Source organism: Leucopleurus acutus, assembly GCF_964270905.1.
Source record: "Leucopleurus acutus genome assembly, chromosome: 11".
Taxonomy (NCBI): domain Eukaryota; kingdom Metazoa; phylum Chordata; class Mammalia; order Artiodactyla; family Delphinidae; genus Leucopleurus; species Leucopleurus acutus.
Window position 1 is genome coordinate 1,786,107 of NC_139152.1, and position 20,675 is coordinate 1,806,781.

At 58.8% G+C, this 20,675-nt stretch overlaps 1 protein-coding gene across 2 annotated transcripts; it reads right to left on the reverse strand.

The window, feature by feature from the left end:
* Positions 1-524: 524 nt before the first annotated feature.
* On the reverse strand, positions 525-17,790 carry IL17RA (interleukin 17 receptor A). Of its 2 annotated transcripts, XM_082850935.1 has the most exons (12): positions 17,537-17,790; positions 11,613-11,637; positions 10,809-10,955; positions 10,017-10,129; positions 8,395-8,521; positions 6,836-6,883; positions 6,559-6,722; positions 5,906-5,989; positions 5,600-5,684; positions 4,042-4,143; positions 2,737-2,778; positions 525-2,257 (listed from the first exon to the last, which is right to left on the reverse strand). In XM_082850935.1, the coding sequence occupies exons 1-12, from the start codon at positions 17,684-17,686 to the stop codon at positions 813-815; spliced, it is 2,532 nt and encodes an 843-aa protein (XP_082707061.1). In that variant the 5' UTR covers positions 17,687-17,790; the 3' UTR covers positions 525-812. The 2 variants fall into 2 exon arrangements, with proteins under 2 accessions (XP_082707061.1, XP_082707062.1); XM_082850936.1 differs by lacking the exon at positions 11,613-11,637.
* Between the last annotated feature and the right edge of the window lie 2,885 nt (positions 17,791-20,675).

Here is a 20,675-nt window from a genome sequence, read left to right on the forward strand (position 1 = left end):
GTCAGACGCCACGACCCACTTCTATCTGGTCTCTTTCCGAAAATGACTGGGTGTGTTTGGCCCTCAGCCTCCTGACGGCAGCAGCTCATCCTGGTGAAGGAGCCCCAGCTGCACCCAGCCTGGCCCCGAGGCCTCCCCAGGCTGCGCCCACTGCCCCGCCTTCCGTGGCAGGCTCGGTTACGGCCCTGCCCCGCTCGCCTGCAGCCCTCAGCCCGGGAAACGAGCTGCTCCTTCGGCTCAGACACGTCCTCCTCCAGAAGCTTCCCCCTGGGCCAGGCACCCCTTCTGCGGACTTCACGGCCCCGGGCGAGCTTCTGGCAGCCTCTGCATCTCGCGCCCCACCCCGTGTGCTACCCCGTCCCTCTCACTGGAAGGGCAGCTCCCTGATGGTCAGGGCAATGCGGGGCACAAAATAAAGGCTGAAGGAACGAATGACGGACACCCAAGGACACCGCCATTAGCTCCTGGGAACAGGCTGTGGGTTCTCGCGGGGATGGTCACGGGAAGAAAGGTTAAGGGGACAGAGCCAAGATGTTTACTTTTTTTTTTTTTTTGCGGTACGCGGCCCTCTCACTGTTGTGGCCTCTCCCGTTGCGGAGCACAGGCTCCGGACGCGCAGGCTCAGCAGCCATGGCTCACGGGCCCAGCCGCTCCGCGGCATGTGGGATCTTCCCAGACCGGGGCACGAACCCATGTCCCCTGCATCGGCAGGCGGACTCTCAACCACTGCGCCACCAGGGAAGCCCCAAGATGTTTACGTTTTAAAGGTACACATCTCACACATGAGCATACACACGTCCACACGTGCACACCTACGGACACACGTGCTCACCACCCTGGGCAGGGGAAGCCCCACGCGGCGGCCCCTTGGGCTCCAGGCCAGGGTTCTTGCGAAGCTCCTGGAGGAAGAGCAGGAGCTGGAGGCTCCGCAGGCTCTCCAGGCCCTCGGGACACAGCGGCTGCCCGCCCGGCCCCCCGCCCCGGTCCCCGTCGGCGTCGTCCGGGAGCTGCGGGGAGCTCCTGGAGATGTAGCCCTGGTCGGACTGCACAGACCGCCGCTGCTCCCCCCCAGGGGGCGTGCGCACATCCTGGCAGCGCGGGCTCTGCTGCAGGGACGGCAGCATGGAGCCGTCTGGCCGCCCCGTGGGGCTGCTGCGGACGGGCGGGTCCTCGGGGTGCATGGGGAGGAAGAGGATGCTGTTCCGCCGCGGGCCCCAGCCGCCCAGAAGCGGGCAGGCCTCGTCTCCCCCAGCCAGGGCCAGCCGGCTGGCGGCACCGCTCCTGACAGCCCGAAGGATGGGCTCCACCGCCTGCGCCGGAGGGGCCCCGTCCACCGGGACCACCGTGGTCTGGAGCGTCTGGGCCGCCGGCTGCTCCTGGGGCCAAGGCTGGGGCTCCAGCCGCGACGGGCCCCCTCCTTCCCCCGCAAGGAGCAGCTCCACCAGCAGGCTGCCCTGGGAGGCGGGTTCCAGCACCAGCGGCTCCTGCCGGATGATCCCTCCTCCCGGCGGCGGCTCCTCGAAGGCCTCCTCGTCCAGGGACGGGAGGTCCTGGTCGTCTGCCGGGCAGAGGTTCTCGAGCTTGAACCAGTCGGGGCGCTGGGCCTGCCAGCGGCGGAAGCGCTGCACGGCCTCGCGGAGCTGCTGGCCGCTGGGGCTCTGCAGGTAGTTCTGGGCCGTGAGCGCCCCGACGCGGTGCATGCGGCCCGGCCCGAACATCTCCAGGTCCTGGATGCGGAAGTAGACCTCCTCAAACTTGTCCATGAGCGCGTAGCAGGAGGTGATGTTGAAGAGCTCGGGGATGTCAGCCTCGCAGCTGATGTCACTGAAGTAGCAGACGATGTAGGTGCCGAAGCAGGCCGGCCTCCTGAAGTCCGGCAGGATCATGTTCATGGCCGCCGTGAACAGGTCCCCCGCGGGCTTCCCGCGGTCACAGCGAAGCTGGACGGCGGCGTCCTCCCAGCCGAGGATGGCCTGCCACTTGGCCCGGGTGCCTCGGGAGCACAGGACGATGATCTTGGAGTTGCCCTCCACCACCTCCTGCTTCCGGCGGCCCACCCAGGTCATGACCCCCGCCTCCGAGATGGCCTGCTCCTCCAGCAGGTCGAGGGCCACTTCGGTGCCGCACACGGTGAGCAGGAACTGGGCGAACTTCAGGACCACGTCCACGTAGAGGGGGTGGTCAGCCGAGTAGACGATCCAGACCTTCCTGGGCGTCAGGGGTGGGGGGCTCAGGCTGGTGGCAGCGGGCAGGACGTCTGAGGGGAACAAGGGAGCCAGGCCGAGGGGTCAGGCATGTTGGCGCTGACCACACACCCAGGCCGGGGACAGCCCCGCCCGGCTGGCCGGAAGCCTCCCGAGCCCCCAGAATGCAGCTGAGACCTCAGAATAAGCCCGAGGCGGCCGCCTCGACGTGCTGGCTGCCTGCGAAACAGCCTGTGCCCTCGGGGAAGAGTCTCCCTTTTTTTATCTGGCCTTTAGCCTCCATGTTAATTAAAATTGTCTTTTTTCTTACAAGACACAAAGGCCCGTTTACACACAGCTGCTTTCGGGAGGACCGCTTTTCGCAAAACACGGTGCCCAGCCTCGCTGTTTGAGGTCCCCTCTGTTCGGAGCTAGAGGTGGGTCCCCGGCAGGTGTCATCTCCTGAGGGACAGGAGCTGACTGGGTGGCCCCTCCAGGCCGCTGTGAACAAACTCACCCCAAACCCAGGCCGCCCAAGCCGGGAGGCGCCCACCTGTGCATTTGCTGCCGTTTTCACATTTTCCGTGATGGGACCCTGAGAGGAAAAGAAATGCCAGAAGTGATGCTCCAGAAGTGTCCTTGCAGGAAGCACAAATCTTACAAGATGGCTCAGAACGGCTCTTTTGGAAGAGAAACAGGGACCAGCTCACAGGGGCACCTGCTGGGAGCTCTGCCCCACTCCCGACCAAGGGAGGGGTCAAGGTAGCATTCTTAGACGCTCTGGGCCTCTGCAGGGAGACCGTCCCTCCCATGACCGCTGTGTGACCTGCGGGAGGTATCAACGCCTCTGAAACTCAGTTTCTTCCTCTGTGAAATGGGTCTGTGTGTGAAGTGGCTGGCACACCCCACCAGCTGGGTCGCACGGTGCTGGGTCTGCAGCACTGACCTGGCTGGGACCCCCAGAATGGTGCCTGGGAGGTTACACCCCAACAGTGGCCATCCCCAAGCAGAGCTCGCCTTCAGGGAAAGCCCCTTCCCCAGACGTGTCCTTTCAGGAGGCAAAGTCTTCCGAGATGCCTCCAGAAGCAGTGCCACTGGGCCCCTTACATTTTCTCCTGGGATTTTTTCTCTTCTTTGGCCGCGCCTCGTGGCTTGTGGGATCTTAGCTACCCAACCAGAGAGTGAAGCCAGGCCCTTGGCAATGAGAACGAAGAGGCCTAAGCACTGAACCGCCAGGGAAGTCCCTCCTGCTGGTGCTCTGGGGTGAGGAGGTAAACCAGCGTGCTGAAGTGGCCACTCCGTGCTGGAGGCAGCGAAGGGCCCGTGGAGCAGGGCTGACTCACCAGAGCCATGCGGCCAAGGAGGGCGTTTGGAACCTTGATTCCAAGCCCCACCCTTTGGGCCTCTGCCTAGAACTCTGAGGTCCTCCCTCGCCCCGAGGAGTGGCCGCTTCGGGAAAAGGTCAGACATGTAGCACGAGAAGCAGACGGCCTCCCGACGCCTGCAGAGACCTGGACGCGGGACCCTCCCAGGGAAGGACCCTCTCGACAGGTCTTGCGCCCGCTGGTGATCTTCCCCAGCGTGAGCTGTGGTCACAGGGGAAACGGCCTCCCAGATCGGGGTTGTGGAGGGGCAGGGAGAGGCTAAGTCCCCACCCCAAAGACCCATGCTTCCTCCTGCTTAGAACGTGGCCAGAGAGGGCCGCAGCCGGAGGGAACCGATGCTTATTAACAGGCTGAAGGGCGGGGATGCGTGGGGCTGTGAGCACAGTCCCCCCGCTGGTGCAGGGACGAGGGGCACGGGAAGAGAGGCGGGGCAGAGGGCAAGCCCCAGGTGGGCCCACAGCCCCTGGCCTTACCCGGTAGCCGCCAGGCCAGGCAGACGGTCAGCAGGATGACGGAACCCACGAACAGGATGGAGAGGCCGGGGATGCACCTGGACACCCACAGGGGCATGTGGTCTGTGGCAGGAGAACAGCGTGATGGCGTGGCAGGGAGGCCTGTGACACCAGCCCCGGGGGCCCGCCCGCTGCCCTCCCTGAGCTGCCCTCTCTGCTGGGCCAGCCCTGGGGTCCTCAACCAACCGCCCACCCTGGGGGGACCTCCCTGACACCAAGATGGGCCATGGTCCCACCACCCAGGGCCGCCTCCTGGTACAGCCTTTCTGCCTGGCTCCACTCCAGGACACAGGGACCTCTGTGTCCCCTGAGGCGGCAGAGCCTGGGAGGAGTCGGCCTTACCTTCAACGGCGTCTGCAATGAGAACCAAGGACAGACTCTCAGTTACTAGCAGCAGTCACACACCCAGCACCCGCGTGCGGTGCCAGGGCCTGCTGACGGCCTGGCCCGACGCCCAGCCCTTTGTACAGGTTATTAAACTTAGCGACACCACCTACAGGGGACACCTGAGCTGGTGGTCTACTGGGAGACGCCTGCCTCCACCTGGAGGCCGGGTTCCGTCCAGGCCAGTGCAATGCCTGCTGCTTTTTTTTTTTTTTCTTTTTTGCGGTACGCGGGCCTCTCACTGTTGTGGCCTCTCCCGTTGCGGAGCACAGGCTCCGGACGCGCAGGCTCAGCGGCCATGGCTCACGGGCCCAGCCGCTCCGCGGCATGTGGGATCTTCCCGGACCGGGGCATGAACCCGCGTCCCCTGCATCGGCAGGCATACTCTCAACCACTGCGCCACCAGGGAAGCCCCTCTGCTGCTTTTTGATTGGCGTCTGCTGCAGGAGGCTTCTGAACGGGAAGTGGGCAGCGTGCTGGGGGCTCAGGTCAGAACCGGGGCTCTGCCACTTCCTCGGTGTGTGACCTTGGACAAGGTGCCTGACATCTCTGTGCCTCAGTTTCCTCACCTATGAACCTGGGGGAGGGAGTCTCCACTTCATGGTATATATTACGTAGTACACAGCACTTAGTACACAGCACTCAGTATAAGGTACACAGTACACACTTAGTACAAAGTACATAGTACCCAGAACCCAGTACATAGTACCTAGTACACAGTAAAATATACTTAGCGCTATAGTACACAGTACCTATACTGTGGTGCACAGTACCCAGTACTTAGTACACAGTACGCAGCACACAGCACTACAGTGCACAGTACCTAGTATACAGTACTTAGCAGGTAGTACTATGACTCACAGTTTGTGAGAACTAGAAATGGACACGTTAGAGCACTCTGTTCACTACATGGTCCTTGACTGTAACTATGACAATAGAATCCCCATTTTTCAAGTCACGGAAGTTTTGAAAGGTTAAGTGCTTTGCCACACAGCTAACGAAAGGCAGTCAGGAGTCCAACCTGGAGTCTCTCTAAGGCCCCACAGCGCAGGCCTGGACGACGTCAGGGCTCGGTCAGCCGGCTGACCTTCGCCCGCCCTCCCCCCGGGTGCGCCCCGGCCGCCGTGCGTCTCACCTGGGGTGTGTGGGACCCCTGGGCAGGGCACGGCCACCGAGTGTCGGAGGCAGTCGTTGAGGCAGCTGCTGAAGAAGGGCTGGATCTGCAAGGACAGAGCGCAGGGAGGAGAGGCAGGGGGACGTGGCCCACCTCGGACCCCGCCGGCCCCTCCAGGACGTCCCTGCAGCTGCTGGGCAGGAGGGGGCAAAGGGCCCTGCCCAGGTGAGGCCAGGGGCCGGGCAGGAAATCCCAGGCGGTCGCGGTGCTGGGTCCCTGGGGAGCACGAGCCCCGGGCCGCCCACCCCGTCCCCACCCCGTCCCCACCTGCACGTGGTGACGGCAGCACCAGCTGAAGTCTGGCAGGGTGAGTGTGACGTTGCAGCACTGCCGGGTGGCCTCCTGTGCAGGCTGCAGGGCAGAGGGGCAGTGAGGCCCTGGCCCCTGCTGGGATGCGCCCCCAGGAGGCCCCGGGGAGAGAGGCTAGCAGGTCCCGCTCCAGGAGGAGCGGCCCCTCCCCAGGGCCGTGGCTGTGTGGACTCAGGACTGCATCCAGCACCCAGCTGCCCCGCTTGGCTTCGGCCGCTGGGGATCCTGGGGACGGACACACCTGTCCTGCACTGGCCCTACCCTGGCTTCATCTTATTTCCTCAGCTTTGCTTCCCTTTGCCTTCACTTCCACATTTTAAAGCCTTCAAATCCTTTTTGCAATAATGGAATTAACAAGGCTAACAAAAAGAGGACCAGGAAAACGTGGGGGAGGGGAGGACAGAGGGCCGGTGTGCAGGGCAGAGACAGCCGTGTCCCGTCAGCTGTCGGAGCAACTACACACCAGCTACGCTCCAGTCACACGTGGGAAGGGAGGACGGCAGCCCAGGTCACGCCCTCCAGCACAGCCTGAGCGCCTGGGCCTCGAGGCTTGGAGAGGCGGCTCTGAGCCAAGCTGGGGGGGTTAGGAGAGCGGCAGAGAGAGCAGTTACCACGTCCAGATCCACGACGCGCCGGAAGCAGCTGCGGTTCTCCGCGGGCAGAAAGCTGTCCAGCAGGATCTGGTATTTGGTGGACTCGTTCCACGGCGTGAAGCTCAGCTGCAGCTGGTGGGCCTCGAGGATCTCCACAGTGATGTTGGGGTCCCACAGGCTGCCTGTCCCCCAGGGGCACAGACGCGGCCGGGAGTGAGGGGCGAGCACGCGTGCAGGTGTGCGTGTGTGCGAGTGCACCCAAGCAAAGCCCCCCACAGGGCTGCCCGCCAGTTACCTGAGCTCACGCAGGGCGTGGTCATCTTCATCCTGGGGTCCTCGCAGTCTGTGGACCGGGAAAAAGTGCAACCGTCACGCGCCTCCCCTGGAAAGCTGGCTCCTGCGGGGCCTCTGACACCAGAGCTAACAGCCTTCTGCCTCTGGGGAGCCTGCTCAAAGCTGGCCCTTCAGAGAAGCCCCAGGACAGACACTGCCATGGGCCAGAGGCCCCACAGGCCTGGGACCGAGGGGTCCTGGTCCACTCCTGCTTCGTCTCCCCCGGGGCTCCCTCTCCTAAGCCGCCTCTGCCCTTGAGGAGAGATGGACTGTGTCCCCCTCAGCGAACGGCAGCATTTCCCCAACTTTCCCATGTCCTCACGGTAGTCTTGGGTTCAGCCCCTCTGGGGTGGGCCTGGGAACCTGCATTTATGACAAGTTCCCAGGTGATTCCATGATGCTGCGGACGCAGGGAGCCCGTGGGGACCACTCCTCTGGAGATGTCTTCTTGATCCCTCCATTTCTTTGACTGCAACGTTTTTACTTTGGTTTCAGAAGGCACGAGAGAGGCGTGAACCACCGCGAGTGACAGGGGCTGAGCCAGTCCGCTTTAGGGACAGGGGAGGGGGCGGGGGGGTCACTCATTTGACAAATACTGGCTGAGCCCCCAATATGTGCCAGGCCCTGTGTTAGGCCCTGGAGATACGCTGGTGGGTGAGACAAAGTCCCTGCCCTCCAAGGATGACATTCCAGTGGGAGAGACTGTGAAAGCAAACAGCGCAATATCACGCCACGAATATGCCAAGATGATGGAATGCCAGGGAGCAGGGAGTGACACGGGGGGCAAGAAAGCCGGGTGAACAGATCGTGTGTGCACGCGTGTGCACATTTGTGTGCGTGTGCACATACAGGAGTATGCATGTGTGCACGTGTGTGAGCAGGGGGTGCTCTGGAGATGAAGAAGGCTTCAACAAGCATTTCCCGATCACCTCCCACAGGCAGGGCCATTTGTGGGGGTCTGGAGGCTGCACAGGCGGGTGTGGGGTCCAGGCCCTGTTCTCAAGGGCCTAGACAGGTGTGCTTGGCTCTTAACAATGAGAAAAGCAGGCAGTGGCAGAGATGCTGGTGAGGACAGAGATGCACCCCAGACGTGCACACACATCAAATGATGCTTTGGAAGATAAGCCCGCCAGGCCTCCCAGGAGGAAGGAGTAGTGGCAAGAGGGGAAGGCGTGGGATAAATGCAGGTGGGACGTGGGGGAAGAATGAGGAACTGAGAGCTGGGGCGGGGCTGGGAGCAGGGCCACAGCTCTCCTGGGACTGGCTTGTGCTCCTGACACGTTCTGGGCAGGAAACGTGCATCTTCAGCCCCGCGGAGGGACTCCGGGTCCCGTGAAGCTCCTGGGGTCGTGGGCCAACACCCACTGTTTGTGTCGCAAGAACGGGCTCCGCCTTCAGGGAGTGGAGGCTGTGGCCACTCAGCAAAGAACCTGGCCCTGCACCTGTTTGTCCCATGGGTCCCACAGGCTGACTGCAAAGTGAGGGGTGAAGGCAACGCTGGGGGGGGGGGCGCGCTCTTACCGGGCACCAGGAAGTTTCTGGACTGGTGGTTTGGGTCCCCATCAGGGATGGGCTTAGGCAGGTGGTGGACAGTCACCTCGTACTCCTGGCCGGGTTCCACCACGAAGTGGCTGAAGGCAAAACGCCACTAGGAGATGGGAGAATGGGAGGGCAAACAGGTCACGGCTCTCACCCACCTGGGCCCAAAGTGCACCTCATCCACCCCCAAAGGATCAGTCAAAAGAGGGAGAAAACAACCACTACAGCAAGCTCCCAAGTCGGAGGCATCTGTTTCTCTGTTTTTCGTTTCTTCTGGTCTTTCTTGCTTATTATTATTATTTTTTTATTAATTAATTAATTTTATTTTTGGCTGCACTGGGTCTTCGTTGCTGCGCACGGGCTTTCTCTAGTTGTGGCGAGCGGGGGCTACTCTCCGTTGCGGTGCGCGGGCTTCTCATTGCCGTGGCTTCTCTTGTTGCGGAGCACGGGCTCTAGGCACATGGGCTTCAGTAGTTGTGGCACATGGGCTCAGTAGTTGTGTCTCGTGGGCTCTAGAGCGCGGGCTCAGTAGTTGTGGTACACGGGCTTAGTTGCTCCACGGCATGTGGGATCTTCCCGGACCAGGGCTCGAACCTGTGTCCCCTGCACTAGCAGGCGGATTCTTAACCACTACGCCACCAGGGAAGTCCCTTTCTTGCCTATTTTAAAAAACCTAGATCTGGCCTCATCAGGAGACAGTGGGGGCCAAAAGCAAGAGAATCTGGGGAAAGACGAAAGAGCCCCCTCCCTCATCGGCCCTCTCCAACTCCAGAGCACACAAGGGGCAGCTAAAAACTACTTGTTAAGTGACTCTGCCTCCTTAAATGGGAAAGCCAGGGGTCTCTTGAGAATGTCCTGGAGCACAGAAGTGCAGCGAGGGGGCTACGAGGTCCCCCCCGCCCCCCTGCCCAGGCCTGACAGCATCTTCGTTGCGCAAACCTTTTCTGGATGGTGTAGGTGACACACGCTGACTCCAACTTCCCTGGTGGAGTCCGTGGGGGTCCCTGGTCCTCACCACCCTCCAGCAGTAGTTTGGGGGTCCCCACTAAACACGGGACAGGGGATCTGTCTTTGCTGCTTGTGTTTGTGGGAGCCCTGCCACTTGTGGGAGCGGCCACTTTCCAGACGTAAAGCAGCGTGTTCAGATGAGCCTGGGTCAGGACCGCCTGGATGGCTTGTCACCACCAACCGCTGCTGTTTAAACACCCGCAGCCTCTGGTTCAGGAAGTCTGGGTGGGGCCCTAGAACCTGCATTTCTAACAGCTCCAGGTGATGCTGCTGGTCTTGGGACCACGCGCTGAGCATCAGTGCTCTAACCAAACTCAAAGAGAATCCACTTCCGGCTCTGGGCAGCAAAAGGGGCAGCAGCTGCAGCAGAAACCACGGCAGCTCCGGTCTGGGCAGAGCCTCTCCTCCCGGAGGCCCCGGGCTGACCCAGGTACAGGGCAGGCTGGCAGGCGTGGGTCACAGAGCCGCAACAGCGAGCGGCGACATAAGGTCGGAAGGAAGAGCGGCGCGTGTGCGCGCGTGCGCGCGTGCATGTGCTGTTCCCCAATGGTCACCACCATCCCCGCCCCCGCCCCCCGCCCCGGCTGGAGTCTTACCCGCTTGTGATGATGCTTCAGTGTGGACAGAAACTCAAACTTGACGCACAGACGTTCGTTGGTGCTCAGCTGCAAGACAGACAATTCCGCTCCCTCCAGGTAGAGGATGCTGGCTGGAGGGCAGAGGGAGGGGAGGGGCCGCAGCTGCAGATCAAGGATGACTAACCGCCGGGGTGGGGGGAGCACGTCCCGTCTGGGACGCTTGCCCGTCTTACCCGCCCTCCACTTCCTGCTCCTTCCAAGCTCCCTTTGGGCTGTATTAGCCACTGTCTCGTGGACAACTACCCCGCTGGACACGGACAGCGACACTTCACCCAGGGCTCGAAGCGAACGCTCTGCAAATTCGTGGCTAGGGCATTGGCGACACGCTGTGGGTGTCAAAGGGGCGTCCCCGAGCTTGAAGAGGACGCAGCAGCCAGCGGGGCTGGAGCCTCAGGAAGAGGACTCCCCCAGGCCGTCCACAGGTCTGGGAGCCCTGGTCACCCGCCCCTGAGAGGTTGGGGCACTGCTGTCAGGAAGGCCAGCCCCGCAGTCAGACAATTCACGAGCTGACGCCTTTTCCAGGGTGACGAAGATTTTAGGCTGAAGAAGGGCCTTCCTTGAAGGATCGCGGGTTAACATCCAAACACGGCGGAAGGACTCACTGCCTGAAACGATGGGTCCTCTCACTAAACTGGCCCCTCGCGTCTGAGCACAGGGCTGGGAGCCCAGTTCTGAGTCTGGGGGGAGGGCCGGGCGGTCCAATCTGTGGGCTCACCCGGAGGTGGGCAGCACGTCCAGACGCCCACTCACCGTCTGTCTGAAGCGTCCACTCGACGTGAGCCACGGGGAGCAGGTGTCCTTGCTGCGTGTGGACAAAGCGCAGCTGGGTCTGCACGTCTTTGGGGGGCGAGGGGGTCAGGCTTCGAGGGTGGATCCAGGTGTCGTCCAGGCAGGTACCTGGGGGCCAGGAAAGGCAGAAATCAGAGGCTTGCAGGCTCTGCAAGAAGCCAAAGATGCAGGCCAAAGAAGACACCTCACGGGGGTCCAGGGAGCCAGGCCTTCACGGCCAGGCCGGGCCCCTGAGACCGCGGCTGTGCTCTCAGCTGCCCAGCCCTGCTCGCTCTCTTGATGCCTGTCTGGGGTCATGGCAAAGCTCTGATGTCTAAAGGGCACCTTAGGAGAGACGACAAAGCATGTCCTTGGCTTTGAGAGGAGGCAGTGGCTGGAAGTGGGGCAGGAGAGTGGGGCAACCATAAGAGCTGCCCTATTGTCATGTGCGGGGTCCCTAATGAGCACAGACACTTGAACTGTGCGCCTCCTCCTTGAATTAAAACACAAAACAAGGTCCCACCCCAGATGTCGCCCACTTCAGGGTGACAGCTCTGGCGAAAGAGTCGTATTACACATTCACCAGGGTAGCACCCCAGAGAAAATCCTAATGACAGGCCTGTGCCTCCCATCCTGACTGCTGCACGATGAACGTCCTTGACGGAGGTGAAGGTGCGGCCCCAAATCTCAGGGGTCCTCCTGCTGGGGGCTGGGACCCTCATCAGCTCAGCGCGGGGTCAGTGCTTCATCGCGGCAACATGAGAAAAACAAACACCGGTGACTTACTGTTCTTGACTGTGCAGTTCAGCCCCTGCGGAAAAGAGAAGCAGGTAATCACAGACAAGAAAGAACTTGAATCCACAAGCCGGGCTCTGGCGTCCCCGGGCTCATTCTCAAGAATGAAACACAGGCACCCTCCCTCTCTCTTTGAGGGACACTCTCGGGGGGGGAACACACTTCTCTCCTGTCAACTGAGGAGACACAGGGTGAGAAGTGGGCATAGCACGTGGCAAATGGAACTGGCATTTTCTGAGTGCCTTTAGGAGCTGGGAGGCACCTTAGCCTCTTTCCCTGCCCTGATATCAGAATGCTGGCATGGGGACTTCCCTGGTGGTCCAGTGGTTAAGACTCCACACTCCCAATGCATGGGGGCCTGGGTTCGATCCCTGCTTGGGGAACTAAGATCCCACATACTGCAACTAAGCCCGCGTGCCGCTACTGAGCCTGAGTGCCGCAACTAGAGAACCCTGTGCACTGCAACTAGAGGTGCCACAACGAAGACCCAGTGCAGCCAAAAAAAAAAAAAAAGAATGCTGGCAGCCAGGCCCAGAGAAAAGACCTCTGGATTTCGACACCTGAGAGTCGCCCAACAGACAGGCCATGTTCACCACCAGCCTGACCCTTACAGTGAGTTCAGTGATCAAAATGCCCGTCTACACAGGGCATCCAGTCAGCCTTTAGGACCTCAGTCCTGAGATATTCTCAGACAGCCAAAGGGTACCAGATATCTGAGAAGGATTTCCTGTATGAAAAATATGTCAAAACCCCCCAAATTTAAAAAAAAAAAAGCTCTTGGAGGAAATAAGACAATGCTGGGAACAGGATAAAATTAAGACAAACAAAATGTAACAGTTTCACAGAAATAAGAGAGGACACTTCGCCCACATGAGAAGGACGGGGCAGTGTGGAGAGTGAGCAAAAGTGAGCGAGCAGGGAATCTAAACGCATCTTGAGAATAAAAAATTCCACAGAAGGCCTGGGCCACAGAGTTCCGGAAATTTCTCCAAGAGTAGAACAGCCACAAACAGAAACAGGAGAAACAACATATGAGTAGTTAGAGAATCAGTTGAGGAGTGACAAGACATGGTTAACTAGATTTCCAGGAGAAGACCACACAGGAAATAGAGGGAAGAAATTAAAAAGAAAAGAAAAAGAAATTCTAGAACTGATTATTTCCAAATTAAAAAGGCCCACTGAATGGCCTTCACAGCAAATGAATAAAAGGCCTAGACCAAGGCCCAGCGTGAGACTTCCGGAATACCAGGAGTGAAGAGAAAATCATAATGTTTACAGAGAGAAAAAAATAGGCGATACACAGAGAGGAATCAGAGTGGCACTGGCTGTCTTAGCATCTGTGCTGTGGGCTGGAAGGCAGCAAAGCGGTGCCTTAAAAATCCTGAGGGAAAAGTATCTTTAACCTGCGATTTTTATACCCAGCCAAACTATCAAAGAAGTGTGAGGCGAGAATAAAGACATTTTCAGACACATAAAGACTTAAAAAAAAAATCGATTCATCTATCCATACTTCTCACAACCTCACACTTTTTCTTAGGAAACTGCAGGATATGCTCCAGCAAAATGAGGGAGTTAACCTCTGAAAAGGAAGACTGACCCACTGCCACAGGCTTGGGGAGTAATCGGTCCAGGCTGGGGTTGGAGAATACAGAATGAAACTGATGGAACATCTGCCATGTGACAAACACATATGCCAAAATCTCATAGAAAAAAACCAACATTAGTTACATGGAAAATTATGGAAGTCAAGAATGAAAGGAATTATCATCTCCAGGAGGAAAGAGAAATTATACCAGAAAAGAAATACAACCAAAGCACACATACTTGCCTCAGCAGTGAAGATTAGCATTTGTTATAGTATAAACACTGACCATTGGGACTTCCCTGGTGGCGCAGTGGTTAAGACTCCACGCTCCGAATGCAGGGGGCCCAGGTTCGATCCCTGGTCAGGGAACTAGATCCCACGTGCATGCTGCAACTAAAAGTTTGCATGCCACAACTAAAGAGCCTGCTTGCCGAAACTAAGACCCGTAAGACCCAGTGCAACCAAATAAAACAAACAAACAAACAAACAAACACTGAGCACTGATAGAACCACAATGGGAAGACTGGGAGGGGAAGCAGTGGGAGGAGGTAATGTAAGAAATTTAAATTTTCATCTATTGTAAATCAGTAGGTAATATCTAAAATCGACAAATGAAGAATAACAATATAAGTACATTTAGAAGTATGGAGGCAAATGCCAGAAGAAATAACCAGAAGTAGTATAAGTGATCATCTTTGGGGAACTGTTTTAGGGATTGTGGGGGGGGGCAGGGACCTGCTGGGTTTTGTTTTAAACATCTTTGTACCATTTTAAAAGGATCACCATATATCACCTTGATAAGAGTTAATTATAAGGTAGAATTTCATCTATGACATTATTCCAACAAAGAAAAGGATTAAAATGTGAGACAGACAAATGAAAACATGAATTTGTTTAGGGGAAGCCATAGCAGACTTTTTCTTCTTATAATCTAATTTCTATAAGGAATTTACATCAATGTAATGTTTTCAATCGTGTAAAAAAATGCATTCAGGATCTCCTCTGGATGCCACCAGGACAGACCCTGCTTTATTCCCCTCCAACAAATCACCCCTCATTTCTTTGTTTCAAATGCCCATTTTAATTTTTTTTTTTTTTTTTTGCGGTACGCAGGCCTCTCACTGTTGTGGCCTCTCCCGTTGTGGAGCACAGGCTCCGGACGCGCAGGCTCAGCGGCCATGGCTCACGGGCCCAGCCGCTCCGCGGCATGTGGGATCTTCCTGGACCGGGGCATGAACCCGTGTCCCCTGCATCGGCAGGCGGACTCTAAACCACTGCGCCACCAGGGAAGCCCAAATGCCCATTTTAATTTAAAAAGCAGTAGGATCAGAACATTATTTGTGAGCTTGTGAACAGCACTATGTCAGGGCCTCCTGCAGAAGCCCAGGAGGGGATGCCCACGATGATGATGATGGCTGTGGCCAGTGTGCACCGAGCTCTCCTCCTGTGCCAGGCATAACGCTAACCCTTTGTACGCACATGTCCTTTAATCTTAACAACAGTCCTATGAGGTCGGTACCATCATCCCCTTTTTATTCATGAAAAAACTGAGGCACAGGGAGGTCAGCTAAGTGGCCCAAGGCTCCACAGAGCTGACACGCAAACCCGTGCAGTTTTGCTCCAGAATCCCGCTCTTAATCGTGGCCACGCGGCCTCTACGTAAAAAGGGGCGCTCGCAACAGGTGGGCCCACCCTCTCCATCCGCGGTGGTGAAGATTACAAGGAAGGACTCAGACAGTTCCACGGACATCGACGAGAGCCTGGTAGAGAGAAGTGGGCTGGGCGGTCACACACAGTTCTGCTTTGGTCCACCTTGGCCGGCCGCCCAGCGTCTCCGAGACAGGTGCATGGTGCCGGCCCGGCAGCCCATTGAGAGCTCTGAATGAAGGTATGCCTGTCACCCCCGGCACAGAGGCGGCATGAAGCTGCAGGCCACTGTTCCTGCCCCAGCATACCCAGCGCACAAGCCCCTGGTCCGCCCAGCGTGTTATGTGCCCTCCCCACAACCCCGTGAGGCAAGAGTCATCCCTGAATGGCTGGGAACACTGGGTCACGGCGGTGGAGGGACTGGCCGGGGCTGCAGGGCGGCTGAGAGACAAGCTCCACCCGAGGCCCAGGCCTGACTCAGCCGCGTCCCCTGCTGCTGATGCTATGTGCTATCTGTCACATCTCACACAGAGGCTGGCAGCCAGTGGAGGAGCCCATGAACTCTGCGGTGATGCACTGACCACAGCCCCGACTGCCCGGTGCCCACACGACACAACTTGACACTCGGGGAGGGGCACGGTCGAAAGCTGTGGCGACCAGAAGATGGGGTTAAACCCACGGCCGTTCCACCCCCAGTCAGAGCTGCAAGTGCTTGGGGAAAAGAAGAATTTGTAAGGAACACACATCCTGTCTAGAAACTTCTGCGTTAACACTCCCGCCGACCACCTCCAAGTTGCGGGCTTTCTTCTGGGCTGGCGGTCATGGTCATGGGAAGCTGAGAAGGCCCAGGTGGGAAGGGTCCCCCAGGGAAACACAGTTTCTCCAGTAAGGATCGGATGGGTGGGGGGGACTCAGAGTCCCCTGGGTTTTGAGGCACTAAATCCAAGCAACCGGAACCAACCTTGCTTGGTCTCCGCCTGTCACTGCCTCGCAGGCAGAGCTGGCTTCGTCACTCAGATGCTCACCCTCCCCTTCGTCCTTTCGGTCCACAACCATCTGTCAGCCCCCACGTCCCGCGCCTGCAGCACTGGGCTGTAGGTGGTGGAGTCAGGATGCAAACCCAGGTCCTCCGGGGTCAAGTGCGGGCGTCCCCTGACGCTACGTGGTGCTCTGTCCACAGAGGCGCCGGCGGAGGGAGAGAAATCTGGAGGGCGTCGCTCCTCTCTTTCCAGGGCGCGGGCTGTGGGGGGCGTGTACGTGTGTCTGTGGCCAGGGAAGGCAGAGCCCGGGGGTGCAGACGAATCTGCCAGGGGATCCCGCTCTGCCACCCCACACCCCCATCAGGCCGAGCCCCCCTGCTCCCGCTGAGCAACTGAGGTCAGGTCGTTTCAGCTCAGGGGAGCCCCTCCCTCATTTCCAGATGCTTCTCTCACTTTCCTGCCACTCAGACCCCTCAGTCCTCAGCCTGCCCACCCACGGGCCTTGGCTCAGCGCTTTCCACCTCCTGGAACGCTCCAGACCTGTCCTGGAGGGCCGCCCAAGTGGCTTCTCTACCGCAAAGAGCACCCTAGGCTGCAGGAGTTTCTCTCTTCCCTGGAATTCTGTACACTCACTGGTTGCACCGAGAGCACTGGCTCGTCTCCGGGATGATTCACCACCCCTCTGGTCATCATCAGGGAGCGTGGCTCTGTCGTTTCAGGACCTTGTATGTTGCAGGCGCCTGGCAAGTGGCCATTGAGAAATGAACCGAGTCCAAGGGAAGGACCTGCTGAGTGGGTCTCACGCTTTGCCCAGGAGTGGGAGTCACAAGGACGGTCCCCAAATCATTCACGTTAAAAGAAAAGTTTCTGCTAAACAGTCGCTGACCCTCCTCCACCCTCTTGTGGTGAATCCTCGACAAAATTAGGTCAGGAGGAATACCGCTTCGGTTGTTTCACATCCTCTGACTCAGATACTGAGGGTTATTTCTTAGCGCCAGTGGTGGAGGGGAGTGGACCGAGGAAAACAAGAGGAGCGAAGGGGAGTCTTTTCCCTGAAGCCGGGCCTCCACCCCAAGGCCACTACCCGGCGGTGGGTGTGTCGCTTCCTGTGGGCACAGCGGCGCAGCTGCCCGGCGGATACAGACCAGCGGGACCCCAGACCCGGTCGGTGGCGGCCGCAGGGGCGGCGTCCTGAGGGTCCGCGCGGCCTCCAGGGCTCGCGCCGGAGGGGTCCCGCTCTGCCCTCACAACTCTCCCCCGAAGCTGCCCCCGCAGCCCCGGGGCCCGTGCGCCAGGCTCTGCGGCCGCGGGGTCCCCGAAGCGCGGGCTCCGGCGGAGGAGGGTTCCAGGACCCGGGCTGGAACCGGGCTCGCTCCCGCCTCGCCCTCCGTAGGCCTCTCCCCACCCTTTACTAACCAGCGCGCCCCGCCTCCGGCCGGCCGCGCCTCCTCCGAGGCCCTCCCAAGGGTGGGACGCCGCTGGGACGCCGGCCCAGGTTGTGCAACCAGCGCTGCGCGATCTTTCCCAGCAAACTCCGTGTTTTCCCGGGTCCGCATAGCAACTCCCGCCTCTCCGGGAGTCCTCCCCACGGCGGCCCGCTCTGTGCCCGAGCCTCGGAACCCCCGAGACCCTGCGCGGACCTCCTGTCACTCGGCAGCCCCGCGCCCCCGGCCCCCGCCCCCCGGGATGCGTCGGGGTCTCACCTGCTGGGTGCACACGGGCGCCGGGTGGTCCAAGAGCCTCAGGGAGGCGCGACCCAGGCCCGGGCCGCACAGGAGCAGGAGGAGAAGCAGGAGCGACGGCACCGGCGGGGGCCCCCGGGACGCGCATGGCCGGCGGCGCGGAGCCCCCATGGCTCCAGCCTTCGCGGAGGGCTTGTGCCCGGGCTGGGGGCACAGCGAGGGCGCGACCCTGGCTTCACCTCGGCTGAGTCCCGAGTTAGCTCCCACACGGCCGCTTCCGGCTTCCAGACCTGCCCCGGGCGGGCAGCGCAGAGAGGAGAGCTCGGGCCAGGACAGTCCTTCCGCGGGTCCCGCCCCGACGTGCGTCCCAGGTGCGCGCTCCTCCCCGCGCTCCTCCCCCCGCTCCTCCCCGCGCTCCTCCCCGCGCTCTTTCAGCCCCGCCGGCGCCGCGAATCCCGGGCCAGCGTTTCCTGCGCTCCAGCTCAGCTCGCTACCGTATTTCATCCCTGCTCTTACCGTCAGGCTGTAAAACTCTATTTTAACACCTTCCCCGAGCTCTCGACCCCGGCCTTACTCTCTTCTTTTTCTTCTCCTTTTTCTCAGTCCCTGTCTCTGTGTATCCTCACCCTCTTACCCAGATTTTGCTTTCTTGGCTTTCCGTCCTCCTTCTCGAGGTCGGGACAACTCCGTGCTCCGACAATGCTGGCCCCCCGAGGAGGTGGGAGCACTGGTCCCCACGCACCTGCATGGGCTCTGGGCCTCCCTTGCCCTCGGCCGTCTGTGCCCCCAGCGCTGAGCCTGCGCCCCACGTCTGCTGAGGGTCCGCCTGGCTGATCACCTCTTATTAGTCTCCGGTCCAGAGGAGCCTGCCTTTGGAGCCTGCGGACTAAGTCCCTCCTCCCCGGCCTTCCAAGACCCCCAGTCTCCTGGGCGGCCCCCTTCTTGGGTCCCCGTCACCCCCTGTCCCAGACCTTGCCCTCCCGTTTTATCCTACACGCTGCTGACGAGTGTGCCTCCCGGAAGTGCACTTTTCATTCTTTTCCTTCCTTCATCCTAAGTCCAGCGTTGTCTGCATTTCCTTCCCTGACAACTGACCGCCTCTTTTGGCCCCCGACACCCGCGGACCAAGACGCGCTCAGCCCTTGTAATGCAGACAGGCTTCCCAGGTCTGGGGAGGTGGACCTTCTCGCTGTTCAAAGACCCTTTGCCCTTTGCCCGCTGTTGGCAGACCCCTGGCGACGGTCTGACCCCCCTCTGCCCGACAGGACCCAGCTGCATTAGACCTGGAGCTCCGCCATCTCCAAACACTTTTACCTGTTTATTGTAAAAGAATTTTGGAAAACTCTGCATCCTTCCATACATTTTTTTTTCTTCCATACATTTTAAAGATGACACCCGAAAATGTTCATCCTAAGTGTAAACAGATGTGGAGGCTGTAATTACTAAAATTCGACATTCGGAGTCGGCAGCTTCCGAGATGGCCCCCACCCCATCCCACCTCCCGGTATTTGCTTTCTTCTGTATCTCCCTCCCTTGAGTGTGCGCTGGGCCTTGTGACCTGTTTCCAGCAATAGCATATGAGTAGGATGAGACAAAAGACAATGGGATGTCACTGACAAGATTAGGCTGCGAAACACCCGGACTGGGGTTGCTCAACCCTTTCCCGGTTGCTGTGTGCTGCCCATGGAAAGGCCCAGGCGGCCAAGAGCTGAGAAAGTTCTGGTCAACAGCCAGGAAGAAGCCAAGCCCGTCATTTCACAATGACGATGATCAGGAGTCAGTGACCAAAATTACGCAACTATGGGCTTCCCTGGTGGCACGGTGGTTGAGAGTCCCCCTGCCGATGCAGGGGACACGGGTTCGTGCCCCGGTCCAGGAGGATCCCACATGCCGCGGAGCGGCTGGGCCCGTGAGCCATGGCCGCTGAGCCTGCGCGTCCGGAGCCTGTGCTCCGCAACGGGAGAGGCCACAGCAGTGAGAGGCCCGCATACCGCAAAAAAAAAAAAAAAAAAAAAAGCAACTATAACGCAAGTTTTGGCAAGTCCTCATTAAACATAATAACAAACTGTTATTTGAACTTCACTTTTTTTTTTTTAACAATTTGGGTTTTTTTTCACATTTATTTATTTATTTTTATTTATTTATTTATGGCTGCGTTGCATCTTCACTGCTGCACGCGGGCTTTCTCTACCTGTATCAAGCGGGGGCTACTCTTGGTTGCGGTACACGGGCTTCTCATTGTGGTGGCTTCTCTTGTTGCGGAGCACGGGCTGTAGGTGTGCGGGCTTCAATAGTTGTGGCACGTGGGCTTCAGTAGTTGTGGCTCGCAGGCTCTAGAGCGCAGGCTCAGTAGTTGTGGTGCATGGACTTAGTTGCTCCGCGGCATGTGGAATCTTCCCGGACCAGGGATCGAACCTGTGTCCCCTGCATTGGCAGGCGGATTCTTAACCACTGCGCCACCAGGGAAGCCCTTGAACTTCACTTCTTAATGAGATGCATGGCTTTTCCTCCAACTGAGTTCATATATCTGTGGACAAAAACTGCTTATTCACAGAATGGGACATTCAGCATTTTAACTGTTTCAGCTGTAAAACTCAAAAAACCTTGTTTACATAATTATGTCACTAGCTCTGTCATAACCATGTTACTCAGTTCTTTGAACGCCTAGAATCACATGGCCATCTGTCACCAAATATTTTTAGTGCTTTGGCAGCTGGAAACTTGATGAAGTCATTTCCAGTTTTGGTAAAGCAATATTTGGAACCCTCCTGACTTGAAAATGTGTCATCGGAATCTTACTAGACTCGGATATTTGGAATTGTTCCTTTGCTTAGGAGGTTTTTATGCCCCGGGGCCGGTGAGAGGCCTCCCTCTCTTTTGAAAGTGAGAGAAGGGCAGGTGGGAAGAAGAGGTGGGAAAGGAGGAGGATCTCCCCGCATCTGACCCTCGACCTCTGGCACCTTCCCAGATGGGTAAGTTCTTGGAAGACAACACAGGGGGGCTGGGCTCTGGAGACCCACTCCCTTCAAGCTGGGGTCAGCAAGCTCTTTCTGCAAAGGGTCGGAGAGTAGATGTTTTAGGCTTTGCAGCCATGTGTTTGACTCTGCCCTCCAGCCCCAAAGCCGCCAGAGGCAGTAGGTAAACGCGGGATTGTGGCTCT

Bases quoted from the DNA above. Each gene is read 5' to 3' on its own strand.
- IL17RA (XM_082850935.1), bottom strand. From the start codon at position 17,686: ATGGGGGCTCCGCGCCGCCGGCCATGCGCGTCCCGGGGGCCCCCGCCG. The intron at 6,723-6,835 runs GTAACTGGCGGG...CCTGGGGGACAG, and splicing joins CACGCCCTGCGTGAGCTCAG to GCAGCCTGTGGGACCCCAAC. The intron at 5,685-5,905 runs GTGGGGACGGGG...CTGTCCTTGCAG, and splicing joins GCTGCCGTCACCACGTGCAG to ATCCAGCCCTTCTTCAGCAG.